At 38.4% G+C, this 21,466-nt stretch overlaps 2 protein-coding genes across 19 annotated transcripts in view; one reads left to right on the top strand and one right to left on the bottom strand.

The window, feature by feature from the left end:
• The window catches only part of TRIP12 (thyroid hormone receptor interactor 12), a 146,096-nt gene extending 133,363 nt beyond the window's left edge, over positions 1-12,733 (bottom strand). For 14 of the 18 annotated variants that reach the window (XM_057503459.1, XM_057503465.1, XM_057503468.1 and 11 more), the window contains exon 1: positions 11,444-11,620. The gene's annotated coding sequence lies outside the window, so the exon portion shown is untranslated. The other 4 variants (XM_057503462.1, XM_057503460.1, XM_057503463.1 and 1 more) reach the window with 4 other exon arrangements.
• Positions 11,828-21,466, top strand: part of FBXO36 (F-box protein 36) — a 73,250-nt gene continuing 63,611 nt past the window's right edge. The window contains exon 1 of the mRNA XM_036913005.2: positions 11,828-12,182. Coding sequence (XP_036768900.1) covers positions 12,087-12,182 — 96 coding nt within the window. The 5' untranslated portion in view covers positions 11,828-12,086. The remainder of the gene's footprint in view (positions 12,183-21,466) is intronic.

Genomic DNA, 21,466 nt, shown 5'->3' with positions numbered 1-21,466 from the left:
CATTTTAATTATCCATTAATTTACAAACACCTAAGTTATAACATTTTAAAATAAATTTACACATTGTCGACTGTCATTTTATACATCTATATCAACTCTAAAAATAGGTCGTCATTTAAAAGAACTATTAGAATAAAAGCTACACTATTAAACTCCTTTGGGAAGCCAATATCCTAATAAAAAAAAACTAACATAGCAACTACCATTTGATCACTACTGTGAGCCAGGCACTGCACTAATGACTTCAATCATTAAAAATTCAAAGGAATCCTGTAAATATGTATTTTCTTAACTTACAAGTAATTTTCCCAAGGTCAAACAACTATGAAACTAGGACCCAAATGTCTTGCTAACAGCGTCCACCATTACTGTCAAATGATCTTTCAGCCCTACAACTCTACCACTCGAGTAATTCCAAGGTGATATCTGAGAAATCTGTCTTTTCAAACCTTTTTAGCTCGGCTATAAATAAAGGAAAGGAAAATAAAAATGCTTCCTCTCAGAAGAATGGTTACTAACAGTAATAGCTAACACACTGAGCACTCATCAATTTATCAAACATTGCTCTATACATTTTAACTATATAGCTGATCCTTGAACAAGCTGGGAAGGGGGAGCACAAACCCCTGTGCAGAAATCCGAGTATAACTTTTGATACCACCCTGAAAATTTAACTACCAGTAGCCTACTTTTGACCGAGAAGCATTACCTAAAATATGAAATTCAAATAACAAATATTCTGTGTATTTACTATATACTGTATTGTTACAGTAAAGTTACAGGAGAGAAAATGTTTTTTCAAATTGTCACACATCTCCAAAAAATTTTCTATTTACTGAAAAAAAATCTATGTACAAGTGAACCCACACAATTCAAACCTGTGTTATTCAAGGGCCAAATGTAATTTAATCCTCAAATTGTACCTAGAATATAGGTACAATTATTTTTCCCATTATACACATGGGAAACTGAAGCAAAAATAAAGCACCTTGCCCAAGGTTACACAGCTTATAATATTAGAGCCATGATTTAAGGTGAATCCCAGTCTTTGCTCTTAGCCACTTACACAAAATTCCATCACTTAGACATTATCACATTATCTTTAAAATATAAAGGTTTGACATTTCAAATTTCTGTGAACAAAGGAAAGGCAGCAACTAATATTTCGGAATTGGGATTGGCAAACTATGGCCCACAAGCCAAATCTGGCCCACCACTTCATTTTGTAAATAAAGGTTTTTTAATTGAGTATAGCTGTTATACAGTATTATATTGGTTTCAGGTATACAACATAATAATTCAACAAATATATACATTACCAAATACTATGATAAATGTAGTTACCATCTATCATCAAACAAATGAAGTTTTATTGGAACACAGTCAATAGTCAGTTTTTACCCACAATAGCAGAGTAATTTCAACAAAGATTGTATTGCCCTGCAAAACTAAAAATATCTGCTCTCTGGTGCTTTGCAAAACAAGTTTGCTTACTCCTGTTCTGGAAGGTAATTGTGTAAACCTTCCCCAAACTATCTAAATTAATATACTTTTTTTCTTTTACTACTATAAATAAAAAAAGCAGAAGCTACCATTTATCAGGTATATACAATTTATGCAAGATCCTAACAGCAACCCAGTTTACACAGAAGTAAACTAAGTCTCAGAGTTTAAATGACTTGCCCAAATCACATAGTTAGAATATGGAGCATCTTGTTTAAACACAACACTGTCTGGCTTCAAAGCTCATATTCTTTTTATATGATACTGACCTCAAAATACATAAATATATTTAATCATGGAAAAGCAAAATTGTCTATGAAAACTGATTAAAGTTACATGATAAAAATGCCAACTTCAAAGAAAAATAAAATGTTCACGTAAATGTATGCAAGATACTAACTGGGTCATGCTTTTGTCTTATTTTCCAACATATTTATATTTTTTTTATTCCAATTGGGGTAATGAATAGCCCAAGGATACTCAAAGTAGAGAAAGAATATGGTACATCGTCCTTATGTAAAGATATGGAGCAAAGAACACATTAAAATAAATATAAAGAACACAATAAACACAATAAAAATGAATGCAGAATACATTTACTCAGAATTAACTCCCCTCAGCTGCTGAAAAACTATCCTCTTCTAACACATATCCTCATACACCCTCACTACTTCTTGTCTGAAATGTCCAACTCTCCTTCACTTACCTATCACCTACCCATCCAGTTTCCACCTCACTCACCTCCCGCCCTTGCCCCAGGAGACTCTAACCTCCTATGTGAAGTACCACTGAGTCAGGGGAAGGATTCATCAGGTTAGCTGCTATTGCTATTATTATTATTATTCATGAATCCTTTTCTTATTTTTCATAGGCCATTAATTTTCCACATCACTGGTTTGACCCAGATCACTATTAAACCATATTACACAGTGAAAACCACATCAGAAAGGTAACAAAGAACCAAATTTGGAATTCAATGTGGTAAGTGTACAGGGAGGGATGCAGATAATACAACTATTACAGGGAGTAAAAGAGTAATATTTTTACCATATTTTCTATTCCAAACAGACAGTCACCTGATGAACTATCTGAGTAACATTTCGGAATTCAGATTAAGAGTCTTTACGGCTAATTTTGCTTCCCAGTTTACCACCTCCCTATGAGACTCTTAACTCAAGGCCAAGGACTGCCCACATCTTAAATACCTTCAAAATCCCAAATCTTGACATAGGACTTTAATAAGTATTCAAAAGTATTTATAGTAATACACACTAGTTGATTATTCATATACATTAATTCTATCTCCACTGCTAACTTCAGACTAACTCACTGAGAGCAGAGATGCCTTAAATGATTGTTTTTCTAGGTTTCAGAGTATTGTTAATACAATTCAAGCAACATCTTTAAAAGGTAAATGCAGCAGTTACTGACACCAAGGTAGTTTCTTCCCTTGGACCATGATTAAATACTGACCCTTAAAACAAATAAATGCGTAAGTAATTTTTCTTAGAACTGTTTTAATAGGTCCTTGACTATATATTCCTTAAAAGAAATGTAGATTAAGCCATTCCTAACTATAAAACTCTTAGTTAATATGGATACTTCCCCAATCTTTTACTATCCCATTAAAAATTTATCTAAGCTCAGTAGATACCCTGAAAAGGTTCTAAGTGTCTCTAAATCTAGTAAACTCTCCAAAATTATGCAATTATGAATCACCTTTTCTTTTTCAGTAACAAGAAACAAAGCATGAACACAGTGAATACAAGAGAACACATTAGGGCCCATCCCACAAAAAAGAAATGCTGTTAGGGGTCGGCGGGTGTGAAGGAGATAAAGGATAATGGTCTACTACCTCTTCAGTAATTTCTTTCAGTAGTACTTAGTTTGTGTAATGAGAAGGTACCTGGAAAAAAAAAAATGGCATGGCCTAATATACAGGCAGCTGAAAAGTAATACTAGATGGTTAGAAGAGGCAGAAGCAGATTATCTTACAGGGCCATTTCAAAGGCTGAAAATCCCCAAGTCTTACCTCATAGCAGCAACTAGAAGGGCAAAACTTTTCAAAAGGCAGGGTGAAGAATAAAGCAAAAAAGGAGGTGAACACTGAAATTCAGTCTAGTTTTCTGAGAGAATTATTTTGAGGCCAAAATGTGAAAATCAACACTAAAGTTCCCAGTGAGAGTTGAGAAATAATTAGCAAACAGGTCTGATCACAAAGTTAAGAATTACTGAATCTTCTCAAAAATCAGCCCAATGGTTGCCATCTATTGGGAGAAAGGCACAAATGCTTGTGGATCTGGGATGGAGTAGAGATCAGGCCTAATTCCCTCTGGAGACCAAGCTGCTTAGCCTAGGTGGGTAGAAGAAATGGAGACTACATGCTCCATAAAGGACAAAAACAGGGAGCTTTATGACTGTCTTGCAGACAAACCGGCACTTGTCTGCTAGAGCAGTAAAATACAGACTTCACAAATGCTTTTATTATAAAGTCTACAAAACCCCACAAGCTTTGGACTAGACAGTCTTAACAAGTATTATTTTAAGTCATAAATTTGCACTAACAGCTCTAGTATCTCTGCTATCTCCACATTAAGGAAGAATATACAAACTGCAGTCAACAGTCTACAAGAATATTTACTGCTAGAAACAAAGGCTGCTTAAAAAAGCAAAATATTACAGCTACCAAGCCTCTGAATAAAATATTCTCTTTATCCTCATTTTTCCCTTCATCCACCATCTAAGTTCATCTTCCCATTTCTGAAATCCTGTTATATGTACCTTTTATAAAAGTAAAAGGAATAACAGTCTACCAGGACATCAACCAGAGCTAGGCAAGTATTTTTTCAGAACATTTAACTTTTAATATTAAATTTGCACTTTAAAAAATATATATGTAAATACTTATAATGCATTTGCTTTTGTTTTTAAAACGTTTTTTACTGCATTAGCTAAGCAAAGGTTTCTTATAAATAATAACAATTACTAAGTAACTCCCCAAAAATAATGTATTTTCAAACAGTACTCTGAATTTTTTTAAAGTCTCTGAATAAACAATAGTTGAATGTGTTAAAACAAAAATCATTGCCAGCTTCCACTAAAGGAAGAATTCTGTGCCTGAAGAGAGCAATGGGAGTTGTTGAGACAGCTCCTTATTTAACTATTTTAACTATTAAGTAGAGAAATTGAACAAGTTTTACCTACAGTTTCTACTGCCCCAAAACTTACCACAAAAACTATTGTGCAGTACTAGAAAGGGAAACAACTTCATAGAAAGATAAGCTCTAAAAGCACTTTTCCTTTTTTCAGTTCATTTACAAATTAAAATTTTTTTACACTTTTTTCATGTTGTCCCTGCCTAGAGATCAGCAATAAATTCAAAACATGTCTATTTGTCAAATCTAATTTTTTAAATCTCCCATTTAAGAACCTCAACAACCTTAGCTCAAATTTCCTGTATTTCTAACTGTGGAAACTCTTCTCTAGAAGGCCCACGTTTCCTACCAGTAGATCCTTGCCAGAAGCACACCTTTTAAGGTCTCCATTTTTCTGTGCCTACCCAAACAATCAGGGCCAGTTCAAGTCTCTTGGTCTCTCCATGAAGTCTTCCTCAGTAACTTAAACCCACGAGTTAATCTCTCTCTAAACTCCGGAGCACCCACTGTATAAAACTCAACTTTGTACTTAATAACCAATACACACAATATGTTGTGTTCTACTATCATAGTTTGGACTCATCTACAGTAAACTACATTTCAAGATAATGAGAGATCATCTCAGCACTCTCCAAGAGTTACCATAAAACTTGTAGGAAGCAAAAATGTGCAGACATTAGTTCCTAATGAAATATTTGTACAACGAAGGCACTTCAAACAATTTATTCAGTAAAGCCAAAAATCATGTCCTAACTCATGTTTCTTAACTGAGATTCTATCAGGTTTTCTAAAGGCAGAAAACCTGCACCGTGAGGATAGAAGAATTAACACCTCTACCCCCAAGAAGCCCAAGATTAGTAAAGATGTAAAGAACTAATTATATAAGAGAGACTGTGTCTTATATAACAGAAACAAATTATATGTTCTAGAAAGGAGTAGAAAGGGAGAAGAGTAGAGAATAAAAATTTTACAAGAGCTACTGGAAGAAAGGTAATTTTAAGTAGCAACAAGAGATACAAAATGGGGGAGAAGCATCAATCCAGCAAGAAACAACAATCAAAGCCAGGGCAAGGATGGTGAAGCACTTGGTTGGGCATGCTGAGAGAGGAACGAGCAGCTCAATCTGACTGCTTGCAGCCAAGGGCGCAGAACAAACAGGATTACAAAATACTGGGGCCATAGCAGAAGTTATTAGCATTTTCATACATTTGCTATTTACAAGGCAACTACAATCACTTGGTTTTCAAGAGTTAAAAAAAAAGGTAGGCCCTCCATATGATCTCCAATAACCTGCTCTCTAAGGACATAAAGCAGCTTAGATTACAAGTCAACAGTGAATTTCAGATAGGCTATCCATAAAAATTCATTTTGGGTTTACAGGGCCATTACACACTTACCAGTGTAAGGACTTCAAACTGAGTTAATCTGACCTTAAAAAGACAGCACGAGGTACATCTATTTATTCAGAATGCTGCCCATGGTGGAATGAGTAGGAGTTCTGAAGTCGGGGTAAAACTCACTAGTTATGACAGCCAACAAGTTGATTAAAATACACACTGAAATGCTGTAAGTTCAAGTCTTGAAAGCTTGTTGAGAGACACTTCAGCTTATTAATAGCCTTCAAAATCCATGTATGGGTAATAACATATTTATAGAAATAAATACATCCGTGCTAAAAAGAATAAACTAGAATGATGTATAAACTCAGTTTTGTACTTGAAGATGCACACTATACCAAAATATAATTAAGTCCTCGATGTAGCACTTAAATGATCAACTGCTATGCAAATAATGGGCAATATGAAATGGCTTGCCTTCATTTTTTTAATATATATGATTTAAGGTAACTTGCAGTCTCTAAAACATGTACCAACAGATTAAAAAAACACTCCCAAAATCTTTATTAGCAGTAACCATGATCCAAAATGATTATTAGAACAGGTCATTTAAATCACTACAAAATATTCTCACTTACAGTATCATTTTATTTTCACAAGACACATTACTTCAATAAACATCTAAAGAATCCTTATTATGGGCCAGGCACTGAGCTAGATAACAGGGTTTAAAAAAAGGGTAAGAATGACTTCAAGGAATTCATAATTGGCTGAGGAATACTACTGTACACTCAAATATTCTCCAGTAGGACAGCTACATATATAACAGAAGTATGTTCTAGGTAGAAAAGTGTTAAATGAGGCAACGGTGAATGCTGCAGTGAACCAGTAGAGGAAGGACCCTACGCTCCAATCCATCTTTGTAGCCAAAACACAGCATCTAGCACATAAATGACAACTGACTCTAGGTCAAGAGGCAAAAACCACATTTTTCAGATTAGGCCCTTGAAACTCACAAAAGTTAAATTATTTGCCCAAGGTCACAAAGACAGCAAAGGCATAGCCAGGACTGGAACCCAATTTTTTTTACCTTCAAATCGGATACTCACTTGGACAGTGCTTGTTCACTAATGAAAGAACTCAGAGTTAACAGGCAGCTTTTTTTAACCTCAGCTACCAGACTAACTTTAAATCAAGCATAACCACAAAACTAATACCAACAGCTTCTGCACACTCAAAACAGTAAGTTGAATAATGGACGAGAGTTCCTTTTCCTTCTGGCCAATCCAGTTTAATGAAACTTTAAGAATCACAACCATAATCTGCAAGGCCTAAGAGAAAAACTATTATGCAGATTTATTTCAGCCTAGGAAACAATTTTTATGCCAATAAACATAAACTATGAGTAAGTTAGGGTATTAGATTTAATTAAGAACTGCATTTTTAAAAATCCAGGACACTGGCCAAGTTAAATTTTACTTAAATAAAAATCAACAGATTGGCTCAACATCAGTATATTTACCACAAATAAAAACAAGCACCCACTATTACAGAGTAATCTAGCAGAGCAGGTAGATTTTAAAGAACAATTGCTAGGGGTTATGCCTTCAGGAAATCTGTAATATAGCTGTTTGAACTATGCACAGGCAATGAAAGAAACTACATGAATATAAAGCTAAGAAAGTTCTTACAGCTTAAAAACTACAAGCACCAAGAGTGTACAGCAATGTGCAAACTATATTTATTGTATAATCCCCCAAATCTTACTCCTTGCACCCTACCCAAGCCCTCTGATAGCAGTCAGGAAGATGTGAAGAGGCTGTGATCACCAATACAAAAAGCATCCTGAGCATCTGCTGGCACCAAAAATCTTTCCAAGCTGGAAGGCTGGCAGCATAGTCAGCAAAGACCAGTCTAACATTATTGGTTTGGAGTGGGGAGGAAAACAGGTATTTTCAATCAGGTTTATAAGTGCACCTCCATGCAAAACAGTGATATTAGATAGCCCTTGCCCTCAAGAAGCCTATAATACAGTGGGGCGGGGGTAAACAAAAGCAACACATGTCAAACAAATTCAGCACTAATATCCCAAAATTAAGCATACATAAATAAGTAATCAAGAAATAAAAGGACATCATCACATGGCAGAGGATTCTGAGGAAGTGATTTGAAGGGATGAGTTGAAGTGAACCCAAAATGACTTAATGGGAAAACGTTGGGCTGGCAGTATCAAGAATTTGAGTGAAGATGAAAACAACAAGCATGTTGCTTTTTCAACTTAAGTCCATCAAATTACCTCAACAAATGGGGGAAAAATAAAAGGGCAACTGGTGGTTATGACACTTGCTCAAGAAGATCTCCCCCACCCATTAAAATTATTTTCAGAATACCTCCCTAGATTCTGTAAAGACAACAGATTAGCATTCAGCAATGCTTTTCCTTAATTGTAGTCTGTGCTATTAGAAAGTCAATTTCATAAGCACCACAAACCAGAATGGGTTGTCAATAATTAAAATGTAAATAAATTTGCCTGAAATTTTTCTAAACAATATTAAATATCTTCAGCAGAAGGTATGGTGAAAAAATATCTGGCATATGATAAAAAAAATAATTCTCTCAACAGAGAGAAATGGGCCCAAGTTCCACGACCAATTTCACAGCAATTCCAAATTATCAAGTGCTGTAACTTATCTTCAATCTACCTTGCATCAATGCTCCTCCCCCCATCAACACCACTACTGGTAAGAAGCTGTATCTTCATTTAATAATCTCAAAACAATAATTTTCTAATACTAGTGATATCTTACACTTATTTAGTAGTTTGCAGTTTTTCAGCCTTTATATCCACTGACTCCCACAACTACTCAGTCCTGCTTAGAGATTACTTATCCCCATTTTACAGATAAACCTGGAGACCTGATAAGGTTAAATGAATAGCTCAAGGTCACACAGCTTGTGTCCCTTTGGTAGGCCATCCTTTAAGTGGATCATAAAACCTTACTTAGATAATACAAATCCAATAATCTTAAAAGTTAGAATGGAAATGTAACCATTAGCTCAAATTTACTTTGCAAGGTGAAAGCATTGGTTTTACCCTGGCCTAGCATCCCCTTCATTTTAAAATAATAATTAGTTTAGCACCTTCTGGAACTCTAACTGCCTAAAGTTTTCTAAAACTTTTAGAAAGTGAAAAACTAAAACAAAAAGCCTGCTCATGGACAAAAACTAAATAGTAGATGTCACCTGAGCAAAAACCACTCAAACTCCTGAAAAACTGGGAAGGGAAAGAATGACAATCTTAAGTACAGTTCTTCAATTAAGGATACTGGCACATTGATAGAAGGCCGATGTAAACAAAGCCCACAAACCCCAACCGTGTAATGTGCTCTCTTTATGCTTAAAATAACTGAAAAACTCACCAATCTCAGAAAGATATAGAAGTCACACTAATTCAGTTAGACTAAACGAGAAGTTTTGAAAGAATTTTGTTTCCTCTAATAAAATTCACAGTACCGAACTCTTTGCACTATGTAAATATGAAAAGGATCAATTTAAAAATCTGCAATTTATTGTCTATAAACCTGGTAATTCCACTCGTCAGCCCTAACTGCTCTCCCCCTCATTCACACCCCACCTCATCCTTAAATGCGACACACACAGGCCTCATTTACATAGGCTCTTTGCCTTTTTCTCTAACAACTAGGACCTTTGTTCCAAGCGTCGTTTTTTTAGCCCACTCAATAGCTCTTTCAACTTTCTACCACGTTATTTTTTTGTTTTGTTTTCTTTTTAGAGAGGAGATTCCGAGCCTCAACTTTACCGGTCTTTCAAAAATGAAATGCCAAAAATATCTAAAGAGACTGGCAAGGAATAGAAAGTTAAACACACCACTAAAGGGCCTACAGAACGGAGTAAAGCCCGGGGATCGGGTGATGTGGCAGCCCAGGGAAAATCGGGAACGCCGACTAGGGAGACAGCAGGGGAGCAGTTAGACGTGCACTCAACAGACTCCCCGTGCTATTCAATGTGCCCCCACCCCCACCCCACACACACGAACATTTTCACACTGACACCTTTCCTCTCTCAGTTAATGAAGCAATTAAAACCCACCGCCAGCAGGATGTTTAAGCCTCCCCAAAGTCAAACGGCATTATCAAAAACAATGTCTAAAGGGTTTAGGAGCAGCCCCTTCCGTTCCCTCCTCACAACACAAGAGTAATCAAGTCTCTCCCGTCCACCAACGGGAGTTCAATTATTTCCACCCTATTTGCCTGTGTTCTTAAAGCTTTATTAATTTTTCCCTCTAGCAAATTAAGGATTACTCTTATTCTGGAAGGAAGCGATACTGAGGTGGACAGATTTGGAATCTCACGACTTTCGTTATTTGAGCTCCTCTCTAACTTGCCTGAACTAGAAACCCACTCACTACTGGTGAAGGACGGAGAGAGAGTGGTGAACGGACTAAAGATATAAGATTTTACGTAATCCCATATAAATAAATTCATCGCCTGACTCGCTTAGAATGCTAACACTTCTGGAGTGACACCTGGTCCACCTCCCTCCCAAGTCTGGACCCCCATCACACAATTTCCATTCTGATCCATTAAGGAGAGCTTTCCTCCGCACAGCCAAGTTTCTCGGCCTCTTCACGCTCTACCCCCCCCTCCCGCGGCAAGCCCGTCTCGTACCCTCCCCTCAGCCTCAACTTCCCACGGCCAAAAAACTTGCCTAGAGGAGACCCTGTCTCCAGCCTCACCCGCCCACAACCGTCCCCCTTAGCAGGAACCCCTTACAGCGGTCTAACCCCTCACTCCGGCCTCTCCCTCTTCTGACCCTCGCTTCCCACAACTGTTGTCACTCGAGCTGCTCCTAGTTTCCATTTCCGGGCCTTCCCCGGCCCTGGAGCCTCCCCTCTCCCAGTTTCCGGGCCCCCCATCCCATTTCCGGGGAACCCTTGCCGTCTTCACAACCCCCACCTGCACTTCCGGCCCCCCACTTTCTCTCTTCCTAGACGCCCTCCAAGCTCCGAAGCCCACTTCCGGCCCCCCAACCCCCGCAGGGCTCCTCAAGATCTGCACGCCTTACCCCGGTTCCGTGAAGGGCCCTTCTCATTGCGGGGGCTGGAGGGAGAGCCCAGCGAACCACCCCGCTCCCGCCCTGCCCAAGTCCCTCAGGCCGCGGTTTCCCTCGAACGCCTCGCCCGTCAACCCCCGGCCCGGTCCTTCCGCGACCCCACCGCCGCTGACGCCGCCGCCGCCGCCGGGAACAGGCCAGGCGGGGGCCGAATCGCGGTGATGACACAAGCGGGCTTCCTGGGACTTTCTGTTCCAGCTCCTCCCCTCCTCAGTCCACCCCCCCGGCCATCCCTCCACCCACCCCCACCCGCCCGACAGCACAGCCCCCTCCCCCCAAGCCTGGCCCAGCCACTCGGAACTGCGTCCCAATTACCTAGTTGGGCCCCAAAGTCTCCGGTCCGGACTCGGTGGCACGGCAGTAACTTCCCCTCGCTCCCCCCACCCCCCCAGCGGCAGCGGCGGCGGCGGCGGCTCCTCGGGTCCCTTCAATTATCAGCTGAGCCGCAGCACCGCGGCCGGCGTGCGCCTCCGTGCGCGCCGCCTGCCTCCCTCCCCTCCCGTTCCAAACACCCTCCGGGAACTACTTTGCCCTCCAGCTCTGGCTGACGGGCTGGTCCGGGAAAAAGGCCCCTCAGCCTACTCGCGGCCCCACACGTCGCCCCTCCCTCCCCCAACGTCCGGCTCGTCTACCCGAGCGGCCTGCGACCTCCTCCCTATCCTTTCGAGGGACCAGGAAGGGGAATGTGGGACTCCGCTTGGTATCCCTCCGCCGGGGTCATCCCCTCCCCTCCATGGTAGCAGGAACTAATTCTCCTTTGGGTCATGGGTGAACTGAAGGTGGAATTTCACGGATCAGGGTTCCCTGTGACCCTTGAAAGAGAGGGCGATCATCCCAAGTCAGAACCCCCCCGCCAGCTTTAAAGTGGGGTTCGGTTTAAACCAAGGCTTTGGCCCCATGACCCCAATCAAGCCCCGCCCCTTCCTGGTTGTCCTAGCGACGGTTGTGGCGTCCCAAGATGGCGTCGTGGCTGCCAGAGACGCTGTTCGAAATTGTAGGACAAGGCCCGGCGCCGAGCAAAGACTATTACCAGTTATTGGTCACCCGGTCCCAGGCAAGTGTGAGCCGCGGTTTACCCTCCCTCCTAACTCCCTGCCCGCCCTGATGAAGCACGGAACCATAGTCGCGCCAAGCCTAGAGAGACTGTGGCTCGCCGGAAACGCCCGGTCGCAGCTCCAAGACGGGAGATTTCCCTCGTCACCCCTCGGCCTTCTCGGCCGGCCCGGCGCCCCGCGTGTCCCTTCCCAACCCCAGCCTGGCTCGTCCCCGCATTCGCACAACGCCGCCCGCTCCCTTCGTGCTTTCTGGGGTTCCTACCCGTAGAGTTCCCTCCGCGCGTGGAGAAAAACAGACGTCCCGTCTTGCCGTGCAGCCTCACCTCAGCATGGAAATGAGGGAAAGACAGACTCAGCCAAGTGTCCCAAGGAGGAGCCGGCAGGGGAGGGGAAAAAGGGACGATCTCTTTTCCAGGGTAGGACTTAATCATGGAGGGTTTAAAACATCTCTTGGTGGTCTTTACGTGTACGACGACCACATCAAAACTCCTTATTCTTGTAGGAATTTATGGTTAAGAGCTTTCCCCTTACCTTTTCTGGATCCCCTTCTATCCCATTGAAAGTGTGCGGGGGGTGGTACAAAAATGTTTCAGCTGCTTTGCGCGTCAGCCCCACCCATGATGACATCTGCTCCACAACAATAAGACCGAGGATTATGTTATCACTGTAGTAAAGTAACCATCGGCCTATTTTTATGACTACTTTCGCTATGTAAGGTGGGCTTTTGGATGATTTATTGTGCCCATAAAATGATCAAGTTGAACTGGGCCTCCACTCGGAACACGTTTCTGATTCTGGAACACGTTCTGATTTCCGAGTTTATGCCTGTCACTGAGATAATACGTGCTTCTTGCACTAAAGTAGATGGTATTCTTGTAAAATGAAATTTAGAACTGTGTATTTGTTTTGATGTAGATACTGAGTGTTTCATCAGTTTTTTTTCCTGAACCCTTACGTAAAATAGGCAGAGAATGACTTTTTGTATATCTTCAAAAGCATCTTTTAAAGTATAAGTAACATTTATTTTAATTTTTAACTCTGAGGTTTACAAATACTACAAACATAATATCTATTACAAGTATGATAGTCTGCCAAACATTTTTAATTAAACACTTTTTTAAGGAATTTTTACCCATTTAATTGGAATTTTTCATATGCTGAAACTTAATTCTTTTCATACATTTTTTAGGATTGACTGTTTTCCATTCACTTTAAGATGTATATATGAGCCTAATAATTCTTCATCTTCTAATGTGAATGATAGAAAGCAGTAATATCTTACCATATTCCTACTTCATTTTCTATTTTCATCTACCTCAAGTAAGTTAGAATGTTCTAGTTTTTATTTTACAGGCTTTTCCATAATTTGTCTTTAGAGAAATTTTTTGAGCATTTCTTTTTCTTGCAGGTTGGTATTACTAATGTACTATACCCCAATATTGTAAGCCTCAACAACTTGAATGCTTGTTTACCATTTTATTTTAATAAATTAATCATAGAAGCACCCTTGGCATTAGTTTTACCCAAGAATGCTTCTGTTGTTGATGTTCTTCAGACTTTGCTCTGTAGGCCAACTTGGACACATATTCTTCTTCTAACTATTTTGTTTTATGAAATGCAACCCACCCCCATTCTCTTTTATGTTGTTGTTGTTTTAGCTATCCTATTCTTTCTGTCAGTTGCATATATACAAAATCCTGTTCAAGATTTGATCCATTTTCTTTTTTTAAGCAAACCGAATATATCCATGACAGCCAGTGAGAGTTCATCTCAAATCTGATTAATTCACTCTCTTTTTAAAGTAAATCTTGTTGTTAAAAATAGTAAGCCAAAAAATAGTCTTTTCAGTCAACTGTATTGAGAATAGCTATTTTCTAACCACAAGATGATTTTTCTAGTCTCAGCACAGGAAACCAAACATCCAGTAAGAAGTAGTCTGACATAAATAAGTACTAAAAGACTGGAATTAAGATGTGTTTTATAAGGTGGACTTTTTTCTGGAGTAACTTTCTAAAATTGATTCCTCTACATTTTTTTTCTCTTTTTTGCCTTTATTTCCAAAAATGTTGTGTTGTCCAAAATATGCCCCAGATTTAGATGGATCTGTCTTTAACTCTGATTGCCTTTTTTATTTTTTCTCACTGCTTTTGTTTTTATTGGCTTTAAATCCAAATAACTATACATAAGCCATGAATTTGAAGGCTGGTATCTCTCAGATAATCGTCATACCAACATTGGCATCATCCAGAATATAAATGTTGTACATAGATATTTCCTTTACCTTCTTTTTATACAGTAACATTAAAAATATTTTTTATGCTTATAGAGGCATTCCCAGTTAACAACTTGGTGCAGTGATTTTTTTTTTCCAAAAGGGGCTTACAGAATATAGCTTGAGGAAATATAGTTTAATTCTCAAATCTGATCTTTATAATGATGATCCAAAGACCATAAAATCAATGCACTGCTTTCTAAGTCAAAGATTTACTCAATTATTCTCACCCTATTTTTATTAATATATTTTCTTACATGGGTTTCTAATTCTTTGAAAACTAGTAGATTCATAAGTTAGGGCTGAAAAGAATCTTGAATATTATGTAGACAAGGAATATTTAACATTTAGCTTCTAAGAACATCTTAAGTTGTATACCTGAATGAAGATCCTTGCCTTAATTTTAATCAGTGATTTGGCATTTACTATGGGGATGCAAAATATAAGAAGATTCCTGCCTTCAAAGAATTCATCATTCATTCAACAATTATGCATTAAGCACCTTTTATGTGCCAAGCACTGTTCTAGATACTGGTGAAACATCAGTGAACCAAACAAAATCCCTTCTCTCAGGGAGCCTATGATCTAGTTGGGAGAATATAGTTAGTGATTTGATTTATAAAACACTTAAATGGTTTAATGTTTATTTTTGTTTTTGTTTTTTTAAGTCCAAAGGAAGTTCATGACAAGTTAATGAATAGCACAGATATTTTGAAATCTGAGTCAAAGGAAGCAAAAATCATTGTTGGACTAAGAGGTTCTCTGAAGGATACTATTACAGGTATTTTACTCTTGAAATTCTGTCTTGTCTCTTCGAAGGAGGCATTGCTTAAAGTGGCCAGAACTGACTACTTAGGTTTAATGTGACAAATGCTGGGAAACAGCTAGAAGCAGTAACCATATGCTAAGTAGATGAGAAATGGCAGATATGGCCTCATGCAGCTGATAACCCAGATGGGTGTCCAAGAGTGTCAACATGTTATGGTCAGTCCAGCAGATGAAAGAAGGAAGAATTGGGTAATAGATCCATCTTATTTTATCTCTCCATTTAATCCTACTCAAAACTCCAAAAAGATATTTGAAGCTCATGTCATCTGAAAATTAAAAAAATCCGAAAGCTCACTCCCCAAAAATGGCCAATATATTTGACATGCTCTGGAGTTGCACTGATAGACTGAAAATACCTGGGGTCACATGCCAGCCTATGACATGAAACTATCATCTCCATGGCTTCTGAAAAAGCAGTTAAAGAAAACTAGACTTAGTGACTGCTTCTGAGAGATTTTGCAAGAATTGTACCAGTGCCACTTTAAACTATAGACCAACTTAAAATTTAAAATGTAAGTACAGTCTAATAAAAATGGTAATACATGCACCCTTTCACCCAATAAATCCATTTCTAGGATTTTCTATCCAGAAATGCTTTCACATGTGTACTGAGCTAATTGAGCAAGAATGTTCACCAAAGTAAAACAATTGTAAAAACATATTTCTATTAGTGAAATTCAGTTAAACTGTGAATCATTCATACCGTAGAGTACCATGCAACCTTTTAAAAATGATATGATGGATCTCTTATTCAGTAAACCAAATAAATCTTAAGCAAGAAAAACAAATTGCTGGGTTAAATGTACTATGACCCCATTAAAAAAAAAAAAACCAGCACCACAAGTTTTATTTTTATAAAATAAAAATTATTTTTTGTTTTAAGTGTTAGTGGAGTATAAATAAATGTTGGAAGAAAGGCTGGAGTGATTCACTCTTAAGGATAGAGTTACAGATTGCTTTCACTTTCTGCCTTGTCTTTCTGAAAGATCTGAATTTCACTACAATGAGCATTTATTTTTATAATCAGAGAAAAGCAAAGATTTGAAGTGAAAATGTAAATGGGGAACTCTTACTCTGAGAGACAGTGCCCTGCTCTGGGCATCAGCTTCTACCTGTCTCACCCATGAGCCACTTCCCACGTTAAATGGTGGGCAGCATTGATAACTGTACCACCAAAGAGTCTACTAATCTTCCGGGTGGATGCAGGGGAGCCAATTAATCTGATTCAGCAAATTTGAGAGAGAATGTAAATGGGTCAGTAGTTACTTATGAAATGTTAAGGAGATCTTAGTGTCTGGAAAATCCCACCCTTATGGTTTTGCTTTTGTTTTTGTTTCTAATGTAATAATTACTTTTGAGACTAAAAAATTGCCCTCTCTTGCTTGCCTTTTTGGGCATGAGGTAGTACTGCTGAGCTAAAAAAAAGGGAGGTGGAGAGTAAAATAAGGCAAACGTGGTCCACTGTACAGATGTGTCTCCCAGTAAATCCTAAAGAACAGAACTTCCCAAACCAATTTAAGTCAAATTAAGTAACATCAGGTCGCACATTTTGGAAGCTGGATGGGGTACAAGCACCTTGATAGCATGCTGGTATTTTCCCAGGGAACCCAGGAACCCCTAAATCATGCTCTATTCTAGCCCTGCTCACTACGTAAGGTCCCCAAGAGTCCTAAGCATGGAGAGGATAAAGCAGAGAGTAAACCTACATTCTCCTTTTACTTCCGGTTACTCTTTCCTGTCCCTAGGAGAACCTTCGCCATTAATGGAGGTGAATATTTCTGCAGACTTCAAAGCTGTGTTGCCCATTCAGCCCAATGGCCTGCAGCCGCAGCCAAAATGTTTCCACACCAAAAAAAACTGGTGCTGCTCCCTTTAAAACCCAGAAATCAGCGATATACTCACTTTCATTGATTTTCCTCTTCCCCCTCGTATATGTCTTGACTTACCCTCTTTTTCATCTGTCTTTTTGCCTTCCAAGGGCCCTCATTTTTCTCTCTGCCGTTGGAAAACAGGTGTTTCCCTTCATCACTGCGTCTTAGACCTTTCAGCCCAACCCTGCTCACGGCCCTCATCAAGGAGTGCTTTGGTATTCCTCCTGCTCTTTGTGAACCAGTACCTGCAATAAACATGCCCTTCCCTGACCTACATGTTCCTCCAGGTATTTCTGCCTACTGCATTATTCTTTTCTAGTCTTCATAGCTGACACACTTTAGAAAAATGATTTCCAGCCTCGTGCGTGACACACCAGGATGTGCCCAATTAGTTGTGAAATTGCTTTTAGAAATGCAAATTCCTTTTGGTTTTTCAAAGTCTCAGGGAAGAGGGATAAAATTATATAAATAAGGTGATTAAACTCTTAAAAATTACACTATTCTGTTCTTTACTATATCATAACCCAGTCACTAAGTGGCTTCTAAATCCACATTCCAAAATGACATGACAACTTACCGTAGTTCTGGTGTCATCTTTCCCCAGGTAAATGGTTCATTCACCACCTATGAGCGCCTACTCAACCCCAATAGCTAATCCGGTCTCACCCTGCACTGACACAGATTTGCCTCCTAATTATATAGGGCAGTAGAGCACTTAATTGGGAATCACTGAGTCATGGATCTTGCTGTTCCTCCTGCTCCTCTGCAAGCTCTTGACCTGGAGCAAGGCACTTCATTCCTCTGGGCCCCAGTTGCCTCATCAGTATAGCAAGGTCACTAGTCCAAGAGATCACTAAGGTTTACTCCATTCCTAAAATTCTATTTCGAGTGAAAGTACTGTTTTACCCTGGAAAAAAGCATCGTCTTTTGAGTTGGTTTTGAATATTCCATATTAGTAGCTGTATGATCTGGTATAAGTCTTCACCTGCCCAAGATTCCATTTCTTCATCTGTAAAATGAACAATTTAACCCAGTTCAGCCTTTAGCTACTGCATAGATATTAATAAATGAGAGCCACCAAGCTAGTGTTTCTTAGAAGGTTTCATGATCAAGTAAGTTGGAAGATCCTGGGTTAAACAAAATTCTACTTGCTTCTCCATAATTTCTTAGGGTATTTGAAATCCTACTGTGCATGATGAAATCTCCAAGAGGAGACTGCAGCATTGAGCTTTCCCTGTGGACATGTGACTACAGAACCCCTTTATCTCTGAGCATCTTAGGAACCAAGGTTCTGTGGAATGTTCTTTGCAAAACACCCAGCAGGGGCATTACGATTAGCAGACATAATGTGAGATGGGGGGCACAGGGAGGGCTGTACAACGCAGAGAAGACAAGTAGTGATTCTACAGCATCTTACTACGCTGATGGGCAGTGACTGTAATGGGGTATCTGGTGGGGACTTGATGATGGGGGGAGTCCAAAAAAAAAAAGTTAAAACTTGGAAGTAATGTAATTGTCTAGTTTTATAAGAAATGGCTTATTGAACTGTGGTACAATGACATAACAAACAAACAAACAAACAAAAACACCCAGCAGTGTACCTGGTACATAATAGCAAATATGGAAGAAATATTAAATGTTTATATTGCATTTTCTTCTTCCAATGTCAAATCAAACTTCATCTTTTCCACGAAAATGATTGTAGTAACTCTACTTATAGCACTATTTTTTTTTTACAGTCAGCTTATGTTCCCACAAAAATATCTATTAGTGTTTTGATTGGGATTGCAGTGAATGTATAGACATACTTACAGTGAATTGATATCTTTATAATACCAAGTTTCCAATCCAGAAATATAGTATATCCTTCCTTGTAGAATTTTTTTAGGTATTATTTAATTTTGCTCAATTATTTCTTATGGTGTAAAAATCTTACATATGTTTTGTTAGATTTCTAGATATTTGACTTCTTTATTGTAAGTTATATTGCCTCTTTAAATTGCATTTTCTATTTGTAACTAGTAATAAAAAAAATTGATTTTTGCTTCTAGTAAACTTTCTTTTATCTAATGATCTTGCTAAGTCACTAGTCTAATAATTTATAATTCTTCATGATATTTTCTGTCACATTCTCCTCACCTGTGAATAATAACATATTTCTTCCTTTCTAATCCTCATGTCTTCTTTATCCTTGCCTTATTCCATTGGCTAAGACTTCCACTAAAACACTGAAGGGAAATGATGACACCAGGCATTCTTGTCTTGTTCCTGAACTTTTTGGGAAGGCACTCAGTATTTTACCATAAAGTATGATGTTTGCTGTAGATTTTTTCAAGTCAGATTAAAGATGTTTCCTTTTATGTCAAGTTTGCTAAAATTTCCCTTTTGGTGGATAGTCAATTTTATTATTATTACAAACAAAAGAAAAGGCTCTTTTAGCTATATACTGAAATTTTGTTTTCTCCAAATCATTCTTCAGATCATTATAAACTGTGGGCTTCCTGGCCCCGGGACCACTGTGCTCATCATCCCTTAAATAACACTTACCACCTTCCAGTGCTGTCACTGGGCACTGTTCCCAGTCTCCTGGGTCACTTCCTGTCAGTGTCCCCACATCCGTATCATCCCCCTCCTCTGAGTCTCATTTTAAAGGCTCACTTACATTTCAAAGCAGTGGGGAAATGAAGAACTGTTCGACAATTATTGTGGCAATTGGTTATCAAAATAGTCATAAAATAGAAAAACTAAATCTTTGTCCCATATTATACATTAAAAATTTTTTGTATGGGTTGAAAAGCTAAGTGTCATACTCCAAACATACACAATGGAAGTACCATAAGAAAATACGAGAAAATATTGTTATAATCTGGAAGACACAAAAGAAAGGAATGGCAGATCAATACATTTAAAATAAAATTTTGTTTATGAATGATACTTAAGACAAAATAAATTGCCTGGGAGAAAATGTTGGCCACATATTTACCAGGCAAAGGGTTAATATACAAGGATCCAAAGATTATAAATCCTACAAATTTGACAAAATTCAACATCCATTTGTGATAAAAAATGCTTAACAAAGTGGGCATAGGGATAGCATACATCAACATAATAAAGGGCATATATGACAAGTCCATAGCTAACATCATACTCAGTGGTGAAAACTGAAATTTTCCCTAAAGATCAGAAATTACAAAAGGATGCCCACTCCTACCACTTTTATTCAACATAGTATTAGAAGGCCTGCCAGAGCACTTAGGCAAGAAAAGGAAATAAAAGTCACCCAAATTGGAAAGGAAGAAGTAAAACTGTCATTATTTGCAGATGACATGATATTATATGTAGAAAATCCAAAAAAATCCTGTCAGAAAACTGCTAGAACTAATACATACATTCAGTAAATTTGCAGGATACAAAAGCAATATACAAAAATCTGTTGTGTTTCTATATTCTAATAATGAACCACCCAAAAGAAAAACTAAGAAAACAATCACATTTACAATTCTATCAAAAGGAGTAAAATACATAGGAATAAATGTAACCAAGGGGGTGAAAAAACCCTGTATGTTAAATACTATAAGACATTAATGAAAGAAATTGGAGAAAACACAAATAAAAAGGTATCCCATGCTAATGAAGTGGAAGAATTAATGTTAAGATATCCATGCTGCCTAAAGCAATCTACAAATTCAGTGCAATCCCTATCAAAATTCCAATGACATTTTTCACAGAAACAGAACAGTCCTGACATTTGTGTGAAACCATAAAGGACCGCTAATAGCCAAAGCAATATTGAGAATGAAGAACAAAGCTGAAGACATCATACTCCCTGATTTCAGACTACATTACCAACAAAGCTGTGGTAATTAAAACAGTGAGGTATTGATATAAAAATAGACACAGAACAAAACAGAGAGCTCAGAAATAAGTCCATGCCTATATGGTCAATTAATTTATGACAAAGAAACCAAGAATATACAATAGGGAAAGGATAATCTCAGTAAGTGTTGTTGGCAAAATTGGACAGTCACATGCAAAAAAATTAAATGTCCACTATCTTACACCATACACAAAAATTAACTGAAAATGGACTTAAGACTTAAATGTAAGACCTGAAACCGTAAAACTTCTCAAGGAAAGCATAAGTGGTAAGCTCCTTGACATGGTCTTTTAAATATGATACTAAAAGCAAAAGCAGTAAAAGCAAAAATGAAGAAGTGGGACTACATCAAGCTAAAAAGCTTCTGCACACCAAAGGACACCATCAACAGAATAAAAAGGCAACCTAATGAATGGGAGAAAATATTTGCAATAT

The sequence above is a fragment of the Manis pentadactyla genome, chromosome 6 (genome assembly GCF_030020395.1).
Source record: "Manis pentadactyla isolate mManPen7 chromosome 6, mManPen7.hap1, whole genome shotgun sequence".
In the NCBI taxonomy this organism is placed as follows: domain Eukaryota; kingdom Metazoa; phylum Chordata; class Mammalia; order Pholidota; family Manidae; genus Manis; species Manis pentadactyla.
Note: the sequence above shows the minus strand (reverse complement) of the source record. Positions and strands in the feature narration are given on the sequence as shown.